A 23,713-nucleotide genomic window follows, 5' to 3' on the forward strand; every position below is an offset into this window, starting at 1 on the left:
CTCTGTTGTCCATGTCCATGGGTCATTCATACATGTTCTTTGCCTATTCCCTTCCCCTTCTTTCCACCATTGTCCTCTTTCCTCATCCCCTCTGGTCACTTTCATTATGCTCCATGTTTCCATGCCTGTGGTTTACTTTGTTAGTTTATTTTGTTGAATAGAGTCCACTTATAGGTGAGATCATATGGTATTTGTCTTTAATTAACTGGCTTATTTCACTTAGCTTAATATTCTCCAATTCCATCCATGTTGTCACAAAAGGTAGAAGTTCCATCTCTCTCTTTCCTTTTCTTTCTTTCTTAAATGCAGATTGATTTTATGTATTTTTTTAAATGGCAAAGTAAATTATAAAATACTAAAAAATGTAAAACCGTTATAAAGTCTCAGCAATTAAACCAACATAACACCAGCACAGAAATAACCAAGTAGATCAATGAAATATAATGAGCATTCTAGAGACAAGTGTATATATCTGTCTAACAATGTAATATATGATTAAGTTGATATTTCAGATCAATGGGTAAAACAAGGCTTATTCAACAAATAAGGCACATGGACCACTATTACTTGAAATAAAACAAATGTAGAGCCCTGTTTCACACATTATACAAGAAATATTCAGGTGAGTAAAAAATCAATATGTAGACTCTAAGGAGTTTTAGGAGAAAATACAAAATTATATTTTTCGTGACCTGAAGTAAAATATTCAACGCTAGAAGCTATAAAGTGAAATATTGACAATATGGCTATATTGTCAGTCTTAAACATTTAAGAATGAACAGTAATATGTGTATAAAAAAGTTAAAGGGCAAGTAATAGAATAGGAAATTATTTGCAGCCCATCTAAAGAAGGGTTAATGGTTTTTTGTTTTGTTTTTTTTTAGGGAAGAAATTCTACAAACATTTAATCAAAAAATGGATAAAAATACCAAAAAGTCATTTAAAGCTTTTTAAAAATAATAGAAATAGGCAAGAAAAAAACCAAAAACAGGTTTAGTTTCAACAAATAATAAAATACAATAACATCATTGTCACACTCAGATTAATGCATATTTAAAAATATTAGTAATATCAAGTATTGGCAACTGTGAAAGGAACTGGGTATTCATGGACTCTTTTTCTTCATTTTTTTAAAGCAGTCCCTTTAGCATATTTTGCAGTGCTGCTTTGGTGGAGGTGTATTCTTTTAGCCTTCTTTTGTCTGGGAAACTCCTCATTTCACCTTCCATTTTAATTGAGAGCCTTGCTGGGTAGAGCAGTCTTGGTTGCAGGCCTTTGCTGTTCATGACTTGGAATATTTCTTGCCATTCCCTTCTGGTTTACAGTGTTTCTGTTGAGAAGTCAGCTGCTAGCCGTATTGGAGCTCCCTTATATGTTACTACCTGTTTCTCCCTTGTTTCCTTTAGGAGTCTCTGTTTGTCTTTGATATTTGCCATTTTAATGACGATGTGTCTTGGAGTGGGCCTCATTGGTTTCCTCTTGAGTGGGACCCCCCGTGCTTCCTGGACTTGCGTGACTTTTTCTCTCCTCCAGTGAGGGAAGTTTTCCATCATTACTTTTTCAAACAGGTTCTCTATCCCTTCCTCATCCTCTTCTCCTTCTGGCATCCCTGTTATACAGATATTATTTCCTTTCAGGTTGTCCTGCATTTCCCTAAATGCCTCTTCATTCTTTTTGAGTCTTTTTTCATTTTCTTGCTCTTTCTGGGAGCTTTTTAGTACCTTGTCCTCCAGCTCACTGATTCAGTCCTCAGCTTCATCTAGCCTGCTTTTGATTCCTTCTACTGTGTTCTTCAACTCAGAAATTATATTCTTCATTTCCTCTTGTCTCTTACTGATAGTTTCTGTGTCCTTTTTCATGCTGATACAGTTTGCAGTAAGTTCCTCGTAGTTTTTCTGTAGTTTTTTTGTAATTCTCTCTGAGCTCACTGAGCTCATTGAGCTTCCTTAGAACTGTTGTTTTGAACTCAGTATCTGATAGTTTACGTGCCTCTATTTCATTTATTTCTCTTTCTGGGGATTCCTCCTTTCCCTTCGAGTGGGGCATATTTCTTTGTCTTCCCATTATTTGTGAGACTCTTCTTTTTTGCTTCTGCTTCTTAAGTTGATCTGTCTTGACTTCCTGACTTTGTGGTGTGAACTTCTATGGTAGGAGACTGCTGTTTTTACTTTCTGGATCTCCTGATGATGTCAGATGTTGGCCCTGCCTGACCTTAGGCAGTCTGTTCAAGACTTCCAGGAATCTACTGTTTGTGGCTGTGTCCTTCAGCTGTTAATCTAGTCACTGTGCACTCAGCAGGCTGCCTTAGACATCTCAGGGGGAGGCGGAGTCCCTCCTGGGGGCGGGGCTGTTGGGTCCTCTGATGTTGGTGCTGCTCAGGGGTAGTGGTCTCTGCCTTAGCAAGATAGCCACTGGCACATGGGGAAACGAGTCAGCACTGAGATCCGGCTGGCCACTCTCCCAGTTCTCCCCCCAAAGCCTCCCTCCCCAGTCTCCTCCCAGGTGTATCCAGCCCACTCTGCCCCCACCTCTGCTGGAGACCAGGGTAAGTGGCTGCAAATAAAAATTTTGCATTGGCCCTTTAGAAGGCTCTTTGCGTCTCCAGCAGCCTGTCTCTGGCAGAGAACAACCCTGCCGCTTTTCACAGCTGGCTGTCCTCTGTACTTTTTGGTTTCTGATGCTGTGGGCTAGAGATCCCCACTTTTGATTTAGACCCCGCTCTTCTCAGAGGCATCCAACCAGCCGTTTCAATATCCTTCTGGTGTTGCTGCCTGTGGGTGCCCCACCTGCATTCTCAATTCTGTACCGCACTCCTTACGAGTTAGATTGCGCTAAAGGTGATCCTTCTGTGTCCGAGGTTACGAGCCTCCTCTATCACTGTTGTTCAGTTGTTTGTTCCAGGTGATTTCTCCACAATTTAGCTGTAATTCCAGGTTGTTCCTGGGAAGAGGTCAGTGTGACTTCCACTCACTCCTCCACCATCTTAATTCTCTCTGTTTTTTCCCCTATTTCTTTACATGGCTGCTACTTCTCATCATTCAGTTATGTCACCTCAAATGTACTTCCTCAGACATCCTAGCTAAAGTAACATGATGCCATTGGTTTGTTGTTGTTGTTTTTACTCTTTATCCCATTATACTGTTTTGTTCAGTCATACTATTCATCACTGTTTGAAATTATTTTATTACTCTGCTCCTCTCCTCTCCCCACTTCCCCTGAAGGCAAGTATTTGCTGACTGTTCCCTCCTGTGTCAGCTTCTAAAAAGTGTCAGATACTTTATAGGTGCTCAAGAAATTTTTGTACCAAATTGTCCTGCACACATGATGGTTTCCAAGGCCTCTACTTTGATCAGGCAGCATATGGTGGCAAAGTGACAGTGAGAGACTTAGGTGAGAAGACAGGTGGAATCTATCTCCTTGTCTATTAGTCTCTTGACTCATCTAGATCAGGTGGCCTCCTTTTATATTATTGGGACACAGCCACTTTCATTTTTAAATTTGGCTGCTTTTCAGCTACAACCACGGAGTTGGGTAGCTGTGACAGAAACCCTAAGCCTCACAAAGTCTAAAATATTTACTATCCAGCCCTTCACAGAAAAGTTTGCTGACCTCTGATTTAGATGCATAGACAAAAAAAAGAGTAGAAGGAAACACAAAAAATAATAACAAAAGATTTGTTTGGATAATGGGATTATGGGTCATTTTTTATCTTTATACTTCTTTTTTTTGTATTTTGTTACAGACCCATTTAATTTAGAAATGAAATAGCCTTGTAAATGCTAGTTTTGAAGTATTTAGAGCACATTTCATGATTTTTTCTTCCCTATAGTGCTGCTTTTGACACAAAAACTGGGTTACGTGTGGCAGTCAAGAAGCTCTCCAGACCATTTCAGTCCATCATCCATGCCAAAAGGACCTACAGAGAACTGCGCTTACTGAAACATATGAAACATGAAAATGTAAGTTTGTCATTTGAGGAAGAATAAGTTGAAAAAACTAGAGAAAATTGTTTTAACTACTGCAATGGAGATACATTAGAGTGTATCCCATTAGCAGCCTCTGCATTACAAAAGGTAGCCATGCAAAGACTTGGAGTGAAATTGGTGCATCTTCCTCGAGTTTGAGTTTTACTCAAAGATTTTTAGAGGAAAAGTATTAAAAATTTTAATGAGAAAGGCTATATTATGAGGTATAACAGTTTTTAAGGATTTTTAAAAGAAAATATTACAAAGAAATTTTGTATCCTTTACCTGATTTACTTAAGGCTGTCTTACCAGAATATGAGAGTCTGTGACTCTTTTGTGTTAAGGGTTATCTCAGTGGAAAAATTTGAGGAAGAGTGCCTTGGCATTACTGATAGTTTTATCAGAGATGACTGTTATTTTATGTACAATTTACTATTATAATTTTTCTTTTTAATCTGGAAAAACAGCTTTACCAAATTTGGGTATTTTAATAAATGTGAAAAAGATATTGTTTAAATTAAATAACCTTTTCACCTTTTCTATTAATTTGGGAATTTGAGAACAATGCTGTTCTGCAAAGGGGTGCTTAAAAGTTCTAATGAGGTAAATAAATGGGTGCAATTGGAATATTAACGGACAGTGAAAAAATGGTTGACTGATTATTTTCCTGTATTTCAAAATCCAATTAAAAAGAATTTGTGTGATTGCTATTTGAAAGGAACTGTAAATTTTGTAGCATTGTAGACAAAGACCATAAAGATTTTTTTTTTTAATTTTGATTTGAGCCCTGGCTGATGTGGCTCAGTGGATTGAGCACTAGTTTGCAAACCAAAAGGTTGCTGGTTCAGTCCTGGTCAGGGCACATGCCTGGATTGTGGGCCAGGTCCCAGGTTGGGGGCTTGTGAAAGCCAAATGAACAGTGTTTTTCTCCTTCTCTTTCTCCGTCCCTTCCACTCTCTAGAAATAAATGAATAAAATCTTTAAAAAATTTTTTTACTTGATGAGAGAGATTGATTTGTTATTCCACTTATTTATGCATTCATCGGTTGCCTCTTATGTGTGCCCTGACTGGGGATCAAACCGGCAACCTTGGAGTATCAGGACCAATGCTCTAACCTACTGAGCTACCCAGCTAAGGCCAACCATAGAAATTTTAGTCATTTGACCTATTGATAGTTACTGTGTAGGAAAAAATTCAAAATCTAAATATACTTCTTGTCTATTCAGACTTTTTGTTTTAATAATTGAACTTCTTTGTTCATAGTGACAGAAAAATAACAGATTATTGAAACTTTATTAATATACATTTGTTTCACAAAGTATGAATTTCTTTTACATTGAGAGCATCAGACTTAAATTTGGAATTGGATTGTGGGTGCTGTTATAATCACAGATGCAGCTTCCTATTTTCATGTTTTATTTTAACTGCAAACTATTGAGAAAATCTTGTTTTCTACAGGTAACCTTATTTCTAGGTATAATTTTATATGAGGGTCCCCATGCAAACCTGAGAGTTTTTAAAAATGTCAGTGCAGAGCTGCAGCCTTTCTAATCAGTGACATGTTTACAAAAAATTGAGATTGTGGGAAAAGCTGCCAAGAGAAGCTTTCTTCCAAGGTCTGCATAAAATCAAGGTGGCCTGGTAGCTTAAATGACAAGTATACATTTGGTTTTCAACACAATTGAGTGTGTATGCTGATTTTCATTACACATTGATGAAGGTGGCAGAGACATTGTCATAACTTTTTAAATATAAAGAATACTTTGAGCCCTGGCTGGTGTGACTCTGACCTGCAAACCAGAGAGTTGCCTGTTGGATTCCCATTCAGGGCATATGCAGGGGTCGTGGAAGAGGTCCCCAGTAGGGGGCGCATGAGAGGCAACCACACATTGATGTTGCTCTCACTCTCTTTCTCCCTCCCTTTCCCTTTCTAAAAATAAATAAATAAAGTTGGGGCGGGGGGGGGGGAATACTTTGAAAATGGAATGCAAGCTAAACATAGAATTCCAAGAGACCTCTAGGAAGCCCCAGGATCCCACTGATGTTGCCTACACTAATTTAAGAACTTCTGGTTTACCAGTGCTATACTTTATTGTTTTGCCTTTCTCTATAGACAAATTAAGCCAGTGTTTCTGACACAAATTGTTTTGAGTTACCTGAATCTGCATTGGCTTTTCCAGTGATCATAAGCAACAGCTTTATTTAGTTTTTATGCTTTAACTTTCTATAATGGGATAATTACAAGTGTATCTAAAATGATATTGGGCTGGTTATATTTGGGCTATTTTGTATTTGTAGAAATGAGGAGGCCACAATGATGGATACAAACAATTTTTCTAATTTAGGAAAGGTTAGGAGACTCCTTTTAGAAAGAGGGCTGACTGATATTAGAAAAATAGGGTTTTAATTTATATAAATTGTTTCATAAGCAACTTAATAGCAGTCTCTCATTTTTATATTATATTAAGATGTTTACATTTTTAGCAGTATCAGTGCAGAGGGTTACCTGTATTTAGGTACTGGTGATTTGTTGTGTGAACTAAAGAAAGCACATGTGAATGTTTCATAGTTATCTATTGTCTGGGCAAATGTTTGAAGGGGGAATGGGAAGGGACCAAAAGTCTTTGACACAATATAGAAGAATTCCTGAATTTCAATCTAGTCTACAAACAATTGTTAGGTGCTTACACTGTAAAGAAGTTTTACCTAGTAAAAAACCAAGGTTGCTAAATAAGCTTATCTGAGGATTTTAAAAGGAATTCTTCTTTTTTACCCTCTTCCTCTTTCTTTTTTGAAAAGTGACTGTTCTGGGCCAACATCTAATTTTTAGGCAGCCACTTGGCCTCCAAAGGCAGCAGCAATAGCAACAGCTTAAAACTCTTTAAAGTTTTAAGTAAATATTGGTAACAAAAAGAATGTTTAAGTGCCAGAATGTAGATATGATCTTTTACACGAAAATCTCTCTGAACCATAATTCATAACTCATGTTATTTCTTTCACAGTAATGAATGACAGATACACACTTATCAGATGGATAACAAGAGCTAGGTGAGGTTTTCTGTGACTGTAAGAGTTACTCAGAGCAAAGTTAGCTGCCTCATTCGTTGAACTTGCAACCTTGATCTCATTAACACCTGCTCTAAGGAAAAATTAAAGGGAAGCAGCCTGCCAGCTGTATCCTTTTGCTGTCTGGGTAGGTACTGCAATACAAAGACTGCCCAATGAAGGACTTGGAGGTCTGCAAGTTTGAAATGTCTTCTCTAAAAATTTGATTCCTGGGCTACTTTTAGGTGTCGTATAATGGCAGAATGAGTAAGAAAATAAGCCAGAATGACTTGAATAAAAGGAAAATCATTTAAGAAATGAGTAGATCATGGAATAACTCCTACAGTGTTTGCTAGATCTATTTTAATTCTGGGAAACATCTTTTTACAAAATTTTTCTTATGATTAACACTCCATAAATATGATTAATAGAGGAGAGATGTTTTGTAGAAAATTAAAAATATTTTGATGTAACATGGGTAGTTTTAATCTCATAAAGCATGTGTCGTTTAAGAAAATTAAAATTTGATAGGGCATTTACTAATATGCTTTGCTCTATTTTTTTCCAAATTAATTAATTGTACTTCTTGCAGCCATGCTTTTAAGTTACTTGAATAATTTAGTTTAGCTTTATATCTCAAATTTTGTTACTGGGAGTAGCTGCTTCAAAAATTTGTTTCTATGATTTATATTTTGTAATTCTTTACAAAACTCTAATGGTGTGATCACTACTAATCTCAGAGGAAGTACCTTTCTTTCATTTATTTAACAAATTTTCATTGAACTGCTGTATGCAGGGCACTGTTCCATGTGCTAGGGTTATTGGAATGAAAAAGACATGAGCATCACAGACTGATGGTGGGGTTCAAACTTACAGCTCTTTGATTCCAAAATGCCTGTTGTGTTTTCAAGTTGAAATTGGAGCTTTTATTTGAAAATCTTTTGGACTTGTTTTGTTTTACTGAGTAAGCCTGTGTAAATCTGATCTCTAATGCTTTAATTTTCTGTTGACCTGAGGATAATTTTTCACAATCACAGTCGATATAGTGTGAAACAATGTAAGTTGTTTAAAATTTTTCTATTCAGCAGATGGGCAAACTCAGATAAAAAGAATCAGTGATTAGAAAATGTCAGAGATTTTAAGGCAGGAATGTATCAAATTCAAGGAAAACAATTGTGGAGAAGGAAAAAAACAATTGTGGAGATTTCACTTAAATTTAAAGCGTTATTTAGAACCGTTAATTAGGACGTGGATAGATACATTATTGGTGGGAACGTAAGTTAGCCTCATCTTCATAGAGGACAATTTGATAAGATTCAGGTCCTTAAATATATTGGTGTCCTTTGATCATGCAAATCTATTTCTTAAAATTTCTCTGGAAGAAAATATAAGATGTGCAAAATGCACACACACACACTTGCAGTGTTCCTTAAATGTCCAAAGATAGGAAATTAGTTAAATTATGGTACATATATACAAATGATAGAATATATTTTTGAAAACTATTTAAGGACTTGAGAATAGTCATATATTAAGTGACAAGGCAGGATATAAAAAAGTATATGCATTGTATAACCCCAGTTTAATTTATGAGCATCAGAAAAATCAAAGGAAATATCTTAAAGAAGTGTTATGATAGTTAGAATGGGTAGTGCAATTATAGGTAATTTTGGTTTTCATGTATACAGTTGTCGGGTATGAATCTGATGGTACCTGTCCTGTACCTTTCCTTTGGAATAAGATGCAAAGGGTTGAAAGACTATTCTTGAATTCCAAGGTTGTTTCTTTTTCCTCTTCATATTGTTTATTTTCCTTTTGAGTTCAGGCTATATAATTGAAATTGCTTTTAAAAGTCTGGTATTTGGATGAATAGAGTAACATTCTAATTAGAAATGCTTTTTATGGTAATGATTTGAGCACTGGCATATTTCACTCTTAGCACCCTTTGTTTAAGTATAACTTGGTTCGGTGGCGCAGCATGCTAATGAGGCCACAGTCATGGGTCATTTTTAATAAAGGCCATTTGGCTTTCATTTGCTTCATTTCCAGATACTCTTAAATCTGGTTGGGTGTATTAGAAATGGATTCTAGTTCTTGTTTGCCTTCTCAGTGCCTAACTTTGTAGAAATGAATGAGTCTGGGTTTTAGGAGGAAAGGAGGGGTGTGTATGTGGATTAGTTGGCATAATTCCTTGACCAGAAAAATTGCTCAAAGATCCTGGATTACTGAATATTAAGTAGCTCTTTGCTTCATCCTTGTATAAAGATAGCTTTTTTTATTTTTAAATAGTCTTGTCTAAATACTTGACAATGATTAAGAAAATTATCTTAATAGTAAGAGTATTATAAGAATAATAACAATATACTGAAAGAATGTTTGGGTTTTTTTTAAATGTCAGTTTTGCAGACTATATAGTAACAAGAAAATTTTATGGAATAATAACTATATCTAATAATAATACATTTAAAAAAGAAATGTGACTTTTTTTCTGTTTCTTAATCAGACTGTCATTAGTATATATGTTAAGTCAAAAGCCCTAAATCTTTTTGCTTACTGATAAACTAATGGCTGTATGTCACCAAATCCTAAGGAGTTAAATATTCTTAATAGTAAACTAGATTTTTATGAGAGATAGTATTAACGAGTAAACACAAAAGCATAATTTGAGTAGAAAATAAATTATAAAATATGTATGATTTTGTGATGTTACTGAACTCAGATAGTGGGATTTGGAATTGGTTCATAATCCAAGACCTAATGTGTACTCTATAGTGAGTTCATTGTTTATTTACTGTTCGATTTTTCTGTTTTCTTACAGGTGATTGGTCTGTTGGATGTCTTTACACCTGCAAGGTCTCTGGAGGAATTCAATGATGTGTGAGTAAATCTTTTTCATTCACCTTCCTCAGCTGGAAGATGAAGATTAGTATCCTGTTTCTATTTTTGAACCATTTAACAGTATACAGACTTCAAATTTTTTTTTTCTGTCATCCAGTTCTTCTGGCATATAGGATGGGAACATAATATGGGTGGTGAATGTATTTACATCATTTCAGACATATTGTACTGTGTTCAGAGAGTCAGTGGTAAGTCTTTGCAAGACTTTAACGGAGGAGAGTATAGGGAGTTTGGACTATGATTTTTGTTTTCACATTGCCTGCCCCAGCTTTTAAAGGGACACCTTTACATTATTATGTTTCATCAAGAAATGTAATGGAGCCCCAGTTCCATATAGGTTCTTCCTTCTCTTTTATTTCACTTGTATGTAGGAAATGGTACTAGAACTGCATGCTGATTCTTGAAGTGTTGGATTTCTGCACTGGGACAAGGGGTGGGCCTCACATGTTGAAAAAGCTGATGAATAGTTCTAAACCTCCCAGTTTTGTGGCCATCTCTATTATTTTAGTCTGGGAGTCCCCTGGAAAGCACAGCTGAGAGTCTCAGAAACCAGTAGTGGGAGGAGGAGGTTAGGGAAAATGAAACTGGGAAGGAGAGAAAGCTGCTACAAGGATATGTTATTAAGTTGGTCACCATTGTGGGCAACTGGAGTAAAAACTGCCAGGATCTTCTAGGAAGCTATAGAGTAGACTTCAGATGAGGAGCATTTGCCCACTGGCTTCTGACCCTGTTTTGGCAAGGGTTACTCCATGGGCCTTTGCATTCCCAGATTACACATGTGTGAGCGCAGGACACATGAGCATGAGTGCATTCATTTGAATGCAAGATACACAGGTGTTTTTGTATATGTACAAATGCTATACTGTAGCTTTCCCAGTTTGGAATGAGCACACCTCCCTCTCAGAGTGATACATTTTTTTACCAAGGTTGAACCTATATTGACACATCGAAATCACCCAAGTTCCATAGTTTACCTTAGGGGCCACTCTTGGCTGTTGTACAGTTTATGGATTTGTACAAGTGGATAACAGTGTATCATTATGATATCGTACAGTGTATGTTAACTGTCCTCAGAATGATGGGTTTTGATATTCTGCCTAAGAGTGGAAGAAATGCTTAAGTAATGTCTTTGTGAGCTACTTTGGAAAATATTTGAATGAGATCTGAGCTATAGCCCAAAGTTTTAGGTATAATGAGGATGGATTTTTTTAAACGAAGAAACTGGTGATTTCTTGACCTAGGCAAATGCTGATTTTGGCTCAATCGGGTGTTATGGAACTGGATTATGAACCTGTTTTTCCTATGTGAAAAGACCTTATTTAAGGCTAGTGTCTATTTGAAAGGTTAAATTTTATCCATTATAGTGCCTTTGGCTCCTTAAACCATTTGAATGCCTGTCGACTTCAAGCATATCCACTGAACTAAAAGTTCAGTGGACTTTATACTGAAGTATACTGAAGTATACTGTATTTATTTCTCCATTCAACAAATACCATGGCTGTTGAGCAGGAATCTGTTCTTTTTTCTTAGCTATAAAGTACTTATTTATTTCCAGCTTTACTGAGATAAAATTGACACACAACATTGTGTGAGTTGGGTTCTTATTTAGCAACAAAAACTAAATTCATCCCTTGGAAGCAAATCTCAGCACTACTTGTTGAATACATGCTGAGTGGAGTGCTCTGACTTATCAAAACACTAGTTTTTGCCTTAATGAAATAAAAATCTTGTAAGGAGAAATAAGTTCAAAATGCTTTTGTAAGTTACAAAATTGGCTGTGTGACTTAGGACAAGACACTTTGCCTCTCTGGGCCGAGTTAACTTCCTTGTAATATGATGAAAATTGAGGTGGTTGACTTCTGAAGTGTTTTTAATCCCAAAGAATCTGAAAATAGAATGATGAATCTAAGGTTGCCTTTAGGAAAATGTTTTGTTATTTACTCTTTGTGATGTGTGTGTATCAATGGAAAAAATTAGTGCTTGGCCAGGATTATGGTTATTTCAGTGTTCTCCAGAGTCATTAGAATTTGCATAAGAGAACAAGCGTCATCACCTACAATTGCAAGGTTTGCAAATTTAATATACCTGAATTGAGAGAGGATCTGAATTGTATAATACCACATACAAAATTGCATACGTCCCAATTCTTTTGGCTCTAAATCTATTTCTAATCACATTTTTCTTGATCTAGAGCTATGATTATTATTTGAAAGTCTATTAAGTCTTCTTATGGTAAATACAGTGCTTTCATTCTTTGAAAATTGGCAGAGTGCTCAAGATAGGTAGTACAGCAATAGAAGCAGCCAGGGAGAAAAATGAATGAATTAACTGTATTAAGTTATATTTGCAATTTATTTCCTTATCAGAGAGGTCTGCTGAAACAGGGGTGGAGATTTGGTGAAGCTCTTTGTAGATGTCTTCACTGATTCACATTTCAAATCTAAATGAGTTACACATCCTTTAAGAAAATACCATTTAGTCTTTTTCTCAGATCATCGATAAGATGCCCCCTTGTCTCACATCAGCTGATATAAAAAGGTAAAGAAGCTTCAAGGCCTAGCTTATATAGTTTGAGTCCTTCAAGAAATCTTTCACTAATTATCTCCTTCTTAAGTCTGGGTTGGGGACCTCTCCTGGGTGTTCTTCAGCACCTGGATGTTCCTTTTTTTACCTCTAATTGTGTTCTGCTATGGTTATATATTTACATATGCCTTCCCGTCATCTAAACAGTGTCTTTTCCACTGTTGCATCCCCTGTGCTCAACAGTTGTTGGTGGAGTGACTGAATGAATGAATAATCTTGTGCTGTCTTGTTTGTAACTGGTTGCTGATAGCGTGCCCAGAGCATTCTATTGACTAGCTTTTTTGTTTTTATCCTGTAATATAGACTATCTGTTGGAATACTGAGTCTGGTTTGATTGATGCATGTACTGTAGAGGGCACGTTTCAGCAGTCTTTGCCTCAAATGAGAATGGTTTATTGTCAAAATAAGCAGCCTCAGCTGCCTGCCTGGCTGCTGAATGGTGTTTTTACCCCTTATATTAGAACAATCTGGTCTGCTTACCAGAAAAGATATTTGGCATGAGTATTTCCATAACATGTGTTCTTGCCTGGTCTTACCAGTAATGGTATATGAGTTGTCATGGGTCATTTGATTCAATTTAGTAGTAATTGTTGCACTTACTATCTGCCAGACTCTATTCTAGGTACGTTAGATACCATGGGAAGCAAAAAAAGAATCCTTTCCTTGTTGAACATTGTACAGATAAACAGTGATAAACAATGTGCAAATAAAAGAAGAAATTAGATGATATGGTAGCAGGCAGTAATGCTGTGGACAAAAAGAAAAGGTAAAGAAGGGAAGGGAAATTAGGAATGTGAGGGCAAGGGGAGAGATGCAATTTTAAATGAAGCGGTAAGGGTATGCCTCATTGAGAAGGTAAATTTTGAAGCAGAAATTTGAAAGAGTAGAAGAATTACACTCAAGGATGTCTGGTGAAAGAGCGTTCCTGGCAGCAGGAACAGCCAGTGCAAAGGTCCTGCGGCAGAAGACTGCATGATTTTTTACAGTTACAGCAAGGGGGCCTGTGTGGCTCTAGTGTGGAGGTGAGCAGGAGCAGGCCAGAGAAGTAAATGATGAAGTGAGAATGGTGACTGGGGCAGGGCACTGAATTACGTAGGCTTCACCTGCAATTGAAGGGATTTTTTGCCTTTGATAAGAGGAAAGACTTGATGTAATTTTTATTTTTAAAAAATCATTGTCTGCTCATTGAGAATAGACTGTAGTAAGTTCCAAGGATCCTTGAATGTATGTATTTCAGAGGCTTGTGTTTACAAGTTGTCAATCCTTTGATTTTTTTATGTAGTTTCTTTAAATGTGAAAATGTTTTTTGCCTTTTTATAATTGCTTTATCAAATAGGGCTGACAGTAGTAGAGATGCCAATCTATAGATATAAAAGAGATTTTTTTTTCCCTACATAGGTTCTTTCTGACTAAATTATACTTTGAAAGTAAAGGTGGGCACTGACCATTGTGGCTCAGTTGGTTGGGTGTCATCTGGCAAAGCAAGAGGTCACAGGTTCTATTCCCAGTCAGGGCACATGCCTGGGTTGCAGATTTGATCCCCAGTCGGGATGCGTGCAAGATGCAGATGATTCATGTTTTCCTCTCACATCGATGTTTCTGTACCTCTCTTTCTCCCTCCCTTACCTTCTCTAAAAATAAATAAAATCGTAAGTAGATAGATAGATAGAGGTATTAGGGTAGGCATCTTGACAATTGGGTGTTATCCAAAAAAGTGTGTACTAAATAAAGATCTAGGAGAGGGCACTGTCTACAGAACTGAAAACCACTTACTGTAGACTTCTGCCTTTTTGCTGGTACAGTACATTTTAGTTATGAGTCACTTTGAGACTGGTTTATGCTCTTTATAATTTGACTAAATTTAAAGGCGACCATCTTCACAAGACAAGTGGAAAACAAGATTATCGATAGCTGTCCAGCTGTTCTCAAGTAAACCTTCATTTATTTGAGATGTTATGAACATTGAAAGTAGTAGGCATGTCTTTACAAAGAGGTCATTAAATTTGCTTTCCAGAGACAAATACTGTAGAAAGTATGTGGCTGTCAATGCTTCTTTTGGAATTAACTTATGTAAAATGAGCTTATCTATGTTTTCCTCCCACTCCCTTGTTCACAGCTTTTAAAAGTTGGTATGTCTTCCATAAGCATTCAGAAACTTTGCACGATGCTTGCTTTTTTGTCCACTGTTGCAAGGTTTATTTTGAAAACCTTTATGGGATGAGTTGAAATTTGACAATTTGTCATGGATTGGTCTGGGAGCTTCACGGAAACAGCATACAGTGATTTTGTTAGGTCCTGTAAGACACTTCTGCCAGGAATAATGCTTTTCAGTTGATTTGATTGTAGCCTAGCAGCAATGCTTGATAGTTATTACTGTATAGACTGATTAATCTTATATACTTACATGATGTTTAGGCAGTCTCACCTTCCGTCTAGAAATTTTAGGGATAAAATGGATGTGGTCTCTTATGGGGAGGGGTCTTGAGTGGAATTACACAGTGGTGGAGTACTCTAGCTAAAAGTATGTTCTCTCTCTCAAGCTGTGCAGTCAGTGGCCTCCTGGCCGTGTAGGATTTCTTGTCACTGGTAACCATTGAAACTCAGTAGTTACGCTGAAATTACTGTGGTTACGTTGGTAATGCTATTTGACACTGTTGTGAGCTAACACAGACCTGTCCGAGCAGCGATTTGCAACCTTTTTCATCTCATGGCACACGTAAGCTGATTACTAAAATTCTGTGGCACACCAAAAAAATTTTTTTTTTTGCCCATCTGACAAAAAAAAAGAATTTTGATCCCTTCATACCAGATGGCTATTGTGTTGGCTGTTGTCATTTTTTTATTTGGCAATTTAAGGAAAAGAGGTCAGTGCCCCTGACTAAATAGTCAGGTACTGCGTGTTTTAAAGATTCTTGCAGGACACCTATTGAAAATTGCGGTGATAAAGGGTTAAGATTTTTAGGTTTTATTTCAAGACAAATTAAGACAGATTCTAGGTAGAATCATCCAAAGCAATGTTTCCATTGTTTACCTTTCCTCCTTCAAATTGTTTTTAAAGGTTGAGAGAATAATCTTAAAAGAGAGAAATTGGATTCTGTCTTCCTCAACCTGAGCCTTACAGTTTGTCATAGTTGGTATTATAGGTGTGGCAGCCATTTGCCCAGATTTTCTGGAGGAAGTTCTGATTTCAAAATATTAATCAGCTTTTCACAGTTTTCTCATTTATCAGACTATGTGTCAATTAAGAGTTAAAAAAATACAGTGACTGATTAGAATGGAATATTCATTGCTGGGTTTTTTTGCCAGCTTTTTCAATAAGGTTAACTTTGATAGTAAATACTGAGAACTGATAAGAAAATTATCAAGAGATACTACGTCCCTGGTTATTGTGACATTTATAAAACATTTTTTAAAGAAAATCATTCTCTTGACTTAAATTTTATGTCAGCTGGAAGAATTTGGAGGCAGTATGTGCTATGGTGAAGATCACAGTCTCTGAGATCAAACAGATTTGGATGCAACCCCTGACATTACCAGTCTTTTAACCTTGAGCAAGTTTTAAGTTGTTCTTCTGTCTCTGCTTCCTCATTAATGAACTGGGAGTACTAACGGGACTTCAGTTGCGGAGTTGTTGAGACAGTGCCTGAGACATGGGCCTGATGAGTAGTGCTTGGCACAGAGGAAGCGCTCGCTGGCTTTGGTTATGCTACACTGAGCTTGGGACATTTCCTAAATAAGAACTACCTTTGTGAAAACATTTCAGAAAGTTCAATTTATACTTCAAATTATATTTAGAGTCCATCCTTTCTTAGAGGCAATATAAACAAGCAAGTTTTAAAAATACGAAATGCTAAAAATCTTACCTTAAGGTCACATCTAGGCTAAATCTTTTTGATCTTAATGAAATTGGGAACTGATCATAGTAGACCCACATGGAAATTAAGAAATAGAAAAAAAAAATTTAGTTCTTCTTTGAGGAAAGAAATTAATATAATGGTATGTTTGTGCATAGAGGTTTACACATATTTATTCATATGATACATTGTATTAGATTTAAATTTACTAGCCTGGTGTCTTTCTCTCCAAATTTATTAACGAAACAGAAATGAAATGAAATCCGCATTCTTTTAAGCTGAACTAGTATACATTATTATTCAGCCTCAGGAATGGGTAATGATTCTTACACAGTAGATAAAACCTAACCTAATTTTAAAAAATTCGGCCTCTTTAGCACTGATGTGATTTTTATGCTCCCCTCTCTGCATAATACAGTAATGAGTGTGTAAGGCATTTCGTCTAGAATATCTGTGGTGAACCTGTTGGGCTTGAATGTAAACATTCCCTAATCTTACCATGTAAAAATAGGATTAATTGCCAGCACCACACCTGTGAGAAGTTCTAGAATGCCTCATCTTGCTTACACATAAAATGTGTTCCTCCTTTTTAAAAAGTAAATGCAGGAATATTGTCAGTGAACAGTGTCCTTTTGCCAGTCATTCCAGAAAAAGTAGAATCATAATTCAAAATTTTAAAGATATTCCTATTTTAGAACCTACGACTTGGAGGGGTTATAATGAGGTGAAAATGTAATGATGGGTTGAAAATACAAATACTTTATCATGGCCGTACATCTAGTTATACTGTGTATTTCTCATGCAATAACAACAGTTTTAAAGAAAAATCATATTAACACACATAATTCAAATACCCATTTTTACTGTTTACTTTTTCTTTAGAGAACCTAGGAAACGATATATCAAGTAGGAACAAGTATGAAATTTTTAGAAAAATAGATGACAGGTGATAAATTTAGAATAGTGGTGTTGAAAATGAACCCCCTTGAGAAGTTACTAAGTTTTTAGCTGTCACTGTGGTACTTACGAAGGTTTGTGGATTATTGTGTAACTCTCCATTAATTTCTAGGTATCTGGTGACCCATCTCATGGGGGCAGATCTGAACAACATTGTGAAATGTCAGAAGCTTACGGATGACCATGTTCAGTTCCTTATCTACCAAATTCTCCGAGGTCTCAAGGTACAGACAGTATTAGTAATAATTTTGAGACGTGGAATTCTTTCCTTTTCTCTCTTTTATTTAGGGCTTAAAAAGAAAAAAAAACTTGTATGGAAAATTTCGAACCCTTACAAAATCACTCATACAGTCAATAGTATAATGAACCTTTGTATTTACTCAATGACCACAATTACCAACATATGGCCACTTTTGTTTCTTTTGTGTTCCCCAAGCCCTGGATTGTTGTAAGGCAAGTCTAGACATCATCTCATTCCACCCATAGATACTTCAGTGTGCATGTCTGAGAGTGAAGGACTCTTTATTACATCTAAACAGTAATGATAATTTCTTGATATAATCTAGTATTTGGTTGATGTCATGTTGAAACTTTAAAAGCATCCTCAAAGAGGCTACTTGGTGTGAGGGGTAGATAAACAGTGTTTTAAAATTAAACCATTTTTTATATTTAGCAGTTTTGAGTCCTTATTGAGCTCCAGAGAATGTATTAGAAAATAAGACTGAAAGCTTTATTTCATTTACGCTTCAGCTCTGAGTAGAGTTGATGGTATGGAATCATAGTTATGATAAATGTATAGACTGCTAATAATTGTTCTGATTTCTAATCCCATTGTTAATACTAGCAATTCTTACTGATTTATGAGAATGTACTTCTAATAAGTCATATAATGTGACAGTAGGAGGTTGGAGATAAATTTTCATTTAACTGACTTTTTTCTATTTCACAGTATATACATTCAGCCGACATAATTCACAGGGTATGTCTTGTGTTTTTATTAAATTATGTTGGGGAGCTGGGTGGGGAGTGGTGGGGGGTGGCTGGGAGGACTGTTATTTAACCAAAACCCTAATCCATGCTTACTTCAGCCATTGAAATACTGGTCAATTGCAACTTTACTCTAGGTTTAAACTGATTAAAGAAAGAAGATGTATAGTTTTTACCTATTTGAGACTAATTAGGACTAGATAGTGACTGCAGAATGGAGATCGTCTGTTTATAGCTGGGTGAAGTCTTAAATTTATGTTTGGATCTTCACCATTATTACTTTTAAGGAGAGAATTTACCTTGCATCATAAAGTTGATCCTCTCCTCTCTGTACTTACACCCTAGGACCTGAAACCTAGTAATCTAGCTGTGAATGAAGACTGTGAGCTGAAGGTAAGGTGAAGAGACGGTGGGAAGTATTTGTTTCGTCTTGTAATTATGTTTGATTAACTAGTCAAATTTATATCGGGAATGGTTTATAAGGCATAATTTTTTATCTGAAAATTCATGTTGTCCTTAAGAATATCAAACTTTGAAATTTAAATCATAGACTTAGTAACCTTTAGTTTTAAGTGACATTAAAGGTAGGGTCAGGTACCTTGTTTTCATTCCAAAAGTTAAATTTGAAATTTAACATTTTATATTAAGGAAAATTATAGTCTGAATATCAAGTCAGCAATCCTGAAGAGATAATTATTAAATAGAAATAAAAAAGGTAGAAGCCTACTCATTCAAAATAACTCCAGTAAGAGATAAATTGTCCATAAAGACTAAGAAGCTCTGGAAATTCTTTTTTGTTTTATTTCTTTTTTAAATAATTTTTTAAATATTTCAATTATAGTTGACATACAGTGTTTCACTTCACTTTTTACTCCATGTTTTTGAAACATAATTTACATCCAGTATGCATCATTTTAAGTGTACATTTGACAAACATATCCATGGTAACCACCAACTCAGTTATGATGAAGAACATTTCCATTTCCTCAGAAAGTTCCCCTGGGTCCCTTCGTAGCCAGTCCCCACCCCTCTACCCCTAATCCTTACTGCAGACAGTCAGTGGTCTGCTTTCTGACGCTATGGAGTAGATTTATCTTTTCTGGAGTTTCATGCAAATGAATCATACAGTGCTTGTGTGTCTGTGTGAGACTTTTGCTTGGTATGATGTTTTTTGAGATTCATATGTATTGTGTGTTTTAATAGTTCATTCATTTTTTATTGCTGAGTAGTATCCATTTTATGAATATACCACAATTTGTTTATCCATCCATCTATTGATAGACATTTGCCTCAGTTCAAGTTTGGGGCTGTGTAACACGAATATTCATGATATGTGTGGACATTTGTTTCCGTGGCTTTTGGGTAAATACCTAGGAGGGGCATTCTTGTTATGCTTTTTGTAATTTCATTTTTCAAAGTGCTTGCTGTTTATTGTGTACTCGAACATAGACCAGGAAATATATCTATGAAAGTGCTATATAGTTCTCCTTTTTTTAAAGGCACTAGGATATTTTTCCTCCTGCTTTACAAGTCTTAGGAGTTTGATTCTCTCGGTGCCTGATTTCTCTTCCTTCCCTTAGATCTTGGATTTCGGACTGGCTCGACATACAGATGATGAAATGACAGGCTATGTGGCCACCAGGTGGTACAGAGCTCCTGAGATCATGCTGAACTGGATGCATTACAACCAGACAGGTATTGCTTATATTGGTTATTTAGGGCCTATTAATGCCAGCTTGGGATACTCAGAAGTAGAGGTGGTGGAAATAGGAGGAAACACCTTTTCTTTCCTCAGTTATCCTTTTAAAGTCCACAAATAGAAAATATTTCAGTTGCTCAGATGGAGAAGGTAAAGTTTTAATACACAACTTTCAAACACTGTGATTTAACAATTGGGTTTTTATGTATTTAGATTTTTAACTTATTCTCTGACTATTTCTACCTGAAGGCAATGGGTTCATAATCTTAACCTCTCAATATTAGTTGGGAGAATCCACCATTTCTACGAAGAAGAAACTTTTGCCCCTTCGTGAACAGTTTATTTCTCTTGCCTTAATTATGTTTTGATTTATCCTACCTATGAAGCCCTTTAGTGGAGTAAAGGTCTTAATAAGCTTACTTATTTCTATAAAAATGAGTATGATTGTTTAACCTCAGATGTCTTAAATATTCATCTGAGTGTTTTGCCCCTAGTTATAGTTTCATTTGTGGCCAAATATGATCGTGGTGACTTGTATGCACTTTTATTTCTCTTTAATTTTGCCAGTTGATATTTGGTCGGTGGGATGCATAATGGCCGAGCTGTTGACTGGAAGAACGTTGTTTCCTGGTACAGACCGTATCCTTTAAAAGTTTTGGATTCTTATTTTTAACTGTGTTTCAGTGTCTATGAAAGTATATTACTTTTGCCTATCTCTTGGGAAGGTTCTCAATTACTTGCCTTTAGAGTTCACGTATGCAGGAGACCTGCCCTCTGCTGAGTATCTTGCCTTGGCAAGAAGGAGGTTTCATTTCACTTTTGTGAGTTAGAAAAATTCCTCATAAGCTGGGAAACCCTTTTCTCAGTGAGTTTCTTATTCATATTCTACAACCTGAGCATATTCATGAGAAGTTCTGGATTTCAATGACTGGTTTAGCCTGCTTGTACAAACACTTAATGAGACAAATACCCAATTTATAAATCAGGAGTATCTTTTTTATGTTTGGTTTACATACTAAAAGCTATATTTGGTCTCTGTAATGATACACCTGCTGACCCTCATTACGTTTGTTTAAGCAAGAAGGGATACGGTCACCCTGTTGTGCACGTTTTATTTTTTTAAGCACAACTTAGTTTTTATCCCAGATTGTAGCCAAACCTTAATTTACTTCCAGATTTATTGTCTAGTTTATGGTTTATCTTGGCCCCTTCATTTTAATGCGTTCCCTATCTGCTGCATACCTATTTCGTGGTTTAGTAAGAATTTCAAAATAGGCTTTGTTGAAATTCCCCTCAGTTCTCCTTGGTAAAGGTGTTTACATGAGAAAGAATGTTGAAATAATATTTCTAGAATTAGGTTTGAGGGTTTTTGTAAAATTCATCTGACTAGCCTTCAGTGGGGTGGGTGGGCTTTCAGAGGTGCCACAGGCGCCAGGTCCCCTCACACTTAGGGACCTGGACGCAGCCGTGGCCCCTCAGCTGAGCAAGCTTTGCAGGTATGAGGCAAAATGCCAGTTTACTTGCTTACAGTCTGAGACATGCTTCTGTGGTGACTGTGATGTTTATGTTGTCAGTCCACGTATTCTAACTATCTATTTCCAGAGAAAATGTACTTTGCTAATGAACTGAAAAGGCCTCTTCCCTCGGGTAAAGCTGTTTATTTTCTTCTAAATATTACTGGGTTTATAAGAGTTCAGCCTTCTTATATTTAACTCACCTTATCGCTCCTCATCTCCAGATTTGAAGTTAGTTTAAATAGCTGTGTTCCTTCTTTGCCTTTTACTTTATTCACCTTATATCTGTTTCTGAGAAATTCGGTATATGCATTACAGTCAAAGCTAAGAGAATTGGGGGGGAATTTTAGTTCTCCTTTTCCTCAGGTGCTTAGCTCAATCTGCCCTCCCGAGCACACTGCTCTAATGCCGTCCTCTGTTCGCCTCTCCCCTTCCTCTTTATATCTGTCTCTCCATCTCCCTTCAGTTAGTCTGAGACACTCACACCTTCATGTGAGTGAAGTGGTGGACACACAAAGTGGTGGAACACAGGCTCTGGATCAGATGTCCTGGGTTTAGATTTGTTCGCTCTTTTACTCCCAGCTGGGTGACTTTGAGCAAGTATTCTCATCCCTTTCTCTCAGTTTCCTGAACTATAAATGCTGGTAATAGTACATACCTCACAAGGTGGTGTGAGAATTCAGTGAGATAATATCTGGACAGTGCCTAGAACAGAGCCTGCCAGGAAATGTTAAGCCATCTTCTTTAGGAAGTAGTTTCTCCCTTCATCTGCACACTCTGTTATCTATGTAGGAAGCATTAAAGCATAACTTTCTGTTTTATTTAAATTTTGTGACAGGCAGTAAAGGATGAATCTGCTTGCGAGGCTGCTGGTAGGTTTCAAAGCAGCTCTGCCCTGTGGGCCCACCTCAGAAACAGCTGCCTGCTCCCTGGTAGCTTGACCTTTTAGATGCTAACTTGCAACCTGTGAGACACCTTCCCTTCTGTTCCTACTTCTTTTCCTTCTATAGCTTTAGATAGAAAACCTTGCATTTGAACTTTTTATTAGGTGATTCTTTTTTAATGCATGGGAATTCATTTCAAAGTCCTTATTTTAGTAATAGGCTATTTCCTTCTTGGCTCTTTCTGAGGCATATATTGTCCTGGATCATAAAAATCAAATTCACAGGATGTATTACCAATTTAAGGTCATGAAGATTTACTGTTTCCTTAGTGGAGTTTTATGGGTATATCTGTTATATTTAGGTCTTTGATCCATTTTGAGTTAATTTTTTATATGAAGTGAGGTTCGGAGTCCAATTTTATCTTTTGCACGTGGAAATTCAGTTGCACTGTTGAATGGGCTTGGCACTCCTGTCAGAGATCTGTCTTAGTCCATTGGTCTGTATATCTGTCCTTATAGCAGAACCACACTGTTTGGATTCTTGTAGTTTTATGATAAGTTTTGAAATCAGGAAGTGTGAGTCCTTCAACCTTGTTCTCATTTTCAAGATTTTTTTTTTGTGGCTCCTTGGGGTCCCTTGTAATTCCATATGAATTTGAGGATGTGCTTTTCCATTTCTGCAAAAAAGCTATTGGAATTTTTATAGAGATTGCATTGAATTTTTAGATCACTTTGGGTAACATTGACATCTTAACAATATTAAGTGTTCATATCCTGGAAGAGGAGATGGCTTTCCATTTGCTTAGGTCTTCTTTAATTTCTTTCAGTGATGTTTTATAATTTTCAGTAGACCAGCCTTTTACCTCCTTGGTTAAATTTATTCTTAGGTATTTTATTATTTTAGGTGGTATTGTACATGGAATGTTTTCTTTATTTCCTTTGCGCTTTTTTCATTGTTGGCATGTAGAAACACAGCTGATTTTTGTTTGTTGTTCTTGTACCCTACAACTTTGCCCAGTTTGTTTACTAGCTCTAGTAGTTTTCTTGTGCATGTTGATATTTTCTATATCTAGGATCGTGTCATCTGTGAAGAGATAGTTTTACTACTTCAGTTCCAGTTTATGTGCATTTCCCTTCTCTTATCTGATTGCTCTGGCTAGAACTCCCAAATACAGTGTTGGACAGCAGTGGTGAAAGTGGGCATCCTTGTCCTGCTGTTATCCTAGAGGGAAAACTGTTAGTCTTTCACCACTGAGTAGAATTTTATCTGTGCATTTTTCTTAAATGCTTTTTATCATGTCAAGAAAGCTCCCTTCTTGTCATAGTT

The 23,713-nt window shown here is 36.4% G+C and overlaps 1 protein-coding gene across 3 annotated transcripts in view; it reads left to right on the forward strand.

The window, feature by feature from the left end:
* The window catches only part of MAPK14 (mitogen-activated protein kinase 14), a 70,747-nt gene that overhangs the window by 23,789 nt on the left and 23,245 nt on the right, over window positions 1–23,713 (forward strand). For all 3 annotated transcript variants that reach the window (XM_054569276.1, XM_054569275.1, XM_054569277.1), the window contains exons 2-8: window positions 3,830–3,959; window positions 9,830–9,888; window positions 17,416–17,527; window positions 18,253–18,282; window positions 18,636–18,683; window positions 19,871–19,985; window positions 20,557–20,628. In XM_054569276.1, the coding sequence (XP_054425251.1) occupies window positions 3,830–3,959; window positions 9,830–9,888; window positions 17,416–17,527; window positions 18,253–18,282; window positions 18,636–18,683; window positions 19,871–19,985; window positions 20,557–20,628 (566 nt within the window). The remainder of the gene's footprint in view (window positions 1–3,829; window positions 3,960–9,829; window positions 9,889–17,415; window positions 17,528–18,252; window positions 18,283–18,635; window positions 18,684–19,870; window positions 19,986–20,556; window positions 20,629–23,713) is intronic.

This window comes from Pteronotus mesoamericanus, unplaced genomic scaffold (genome assembly GCF_021234165.1).
Source record: "Pteronotus mesoamericanus isolate MK-2021 breed Mesoamerican mustached bat unplaced genomic scaffold, CSHL_Meso_final contig_20, whole genome shotgun sequence".
Lineage (NCBI taxonomy): Eukaryota > Metazoa > Chordata > Mammalia > Chiroptera > Mormoopidae > Pteronotus > Pteronotus mesoamericanus.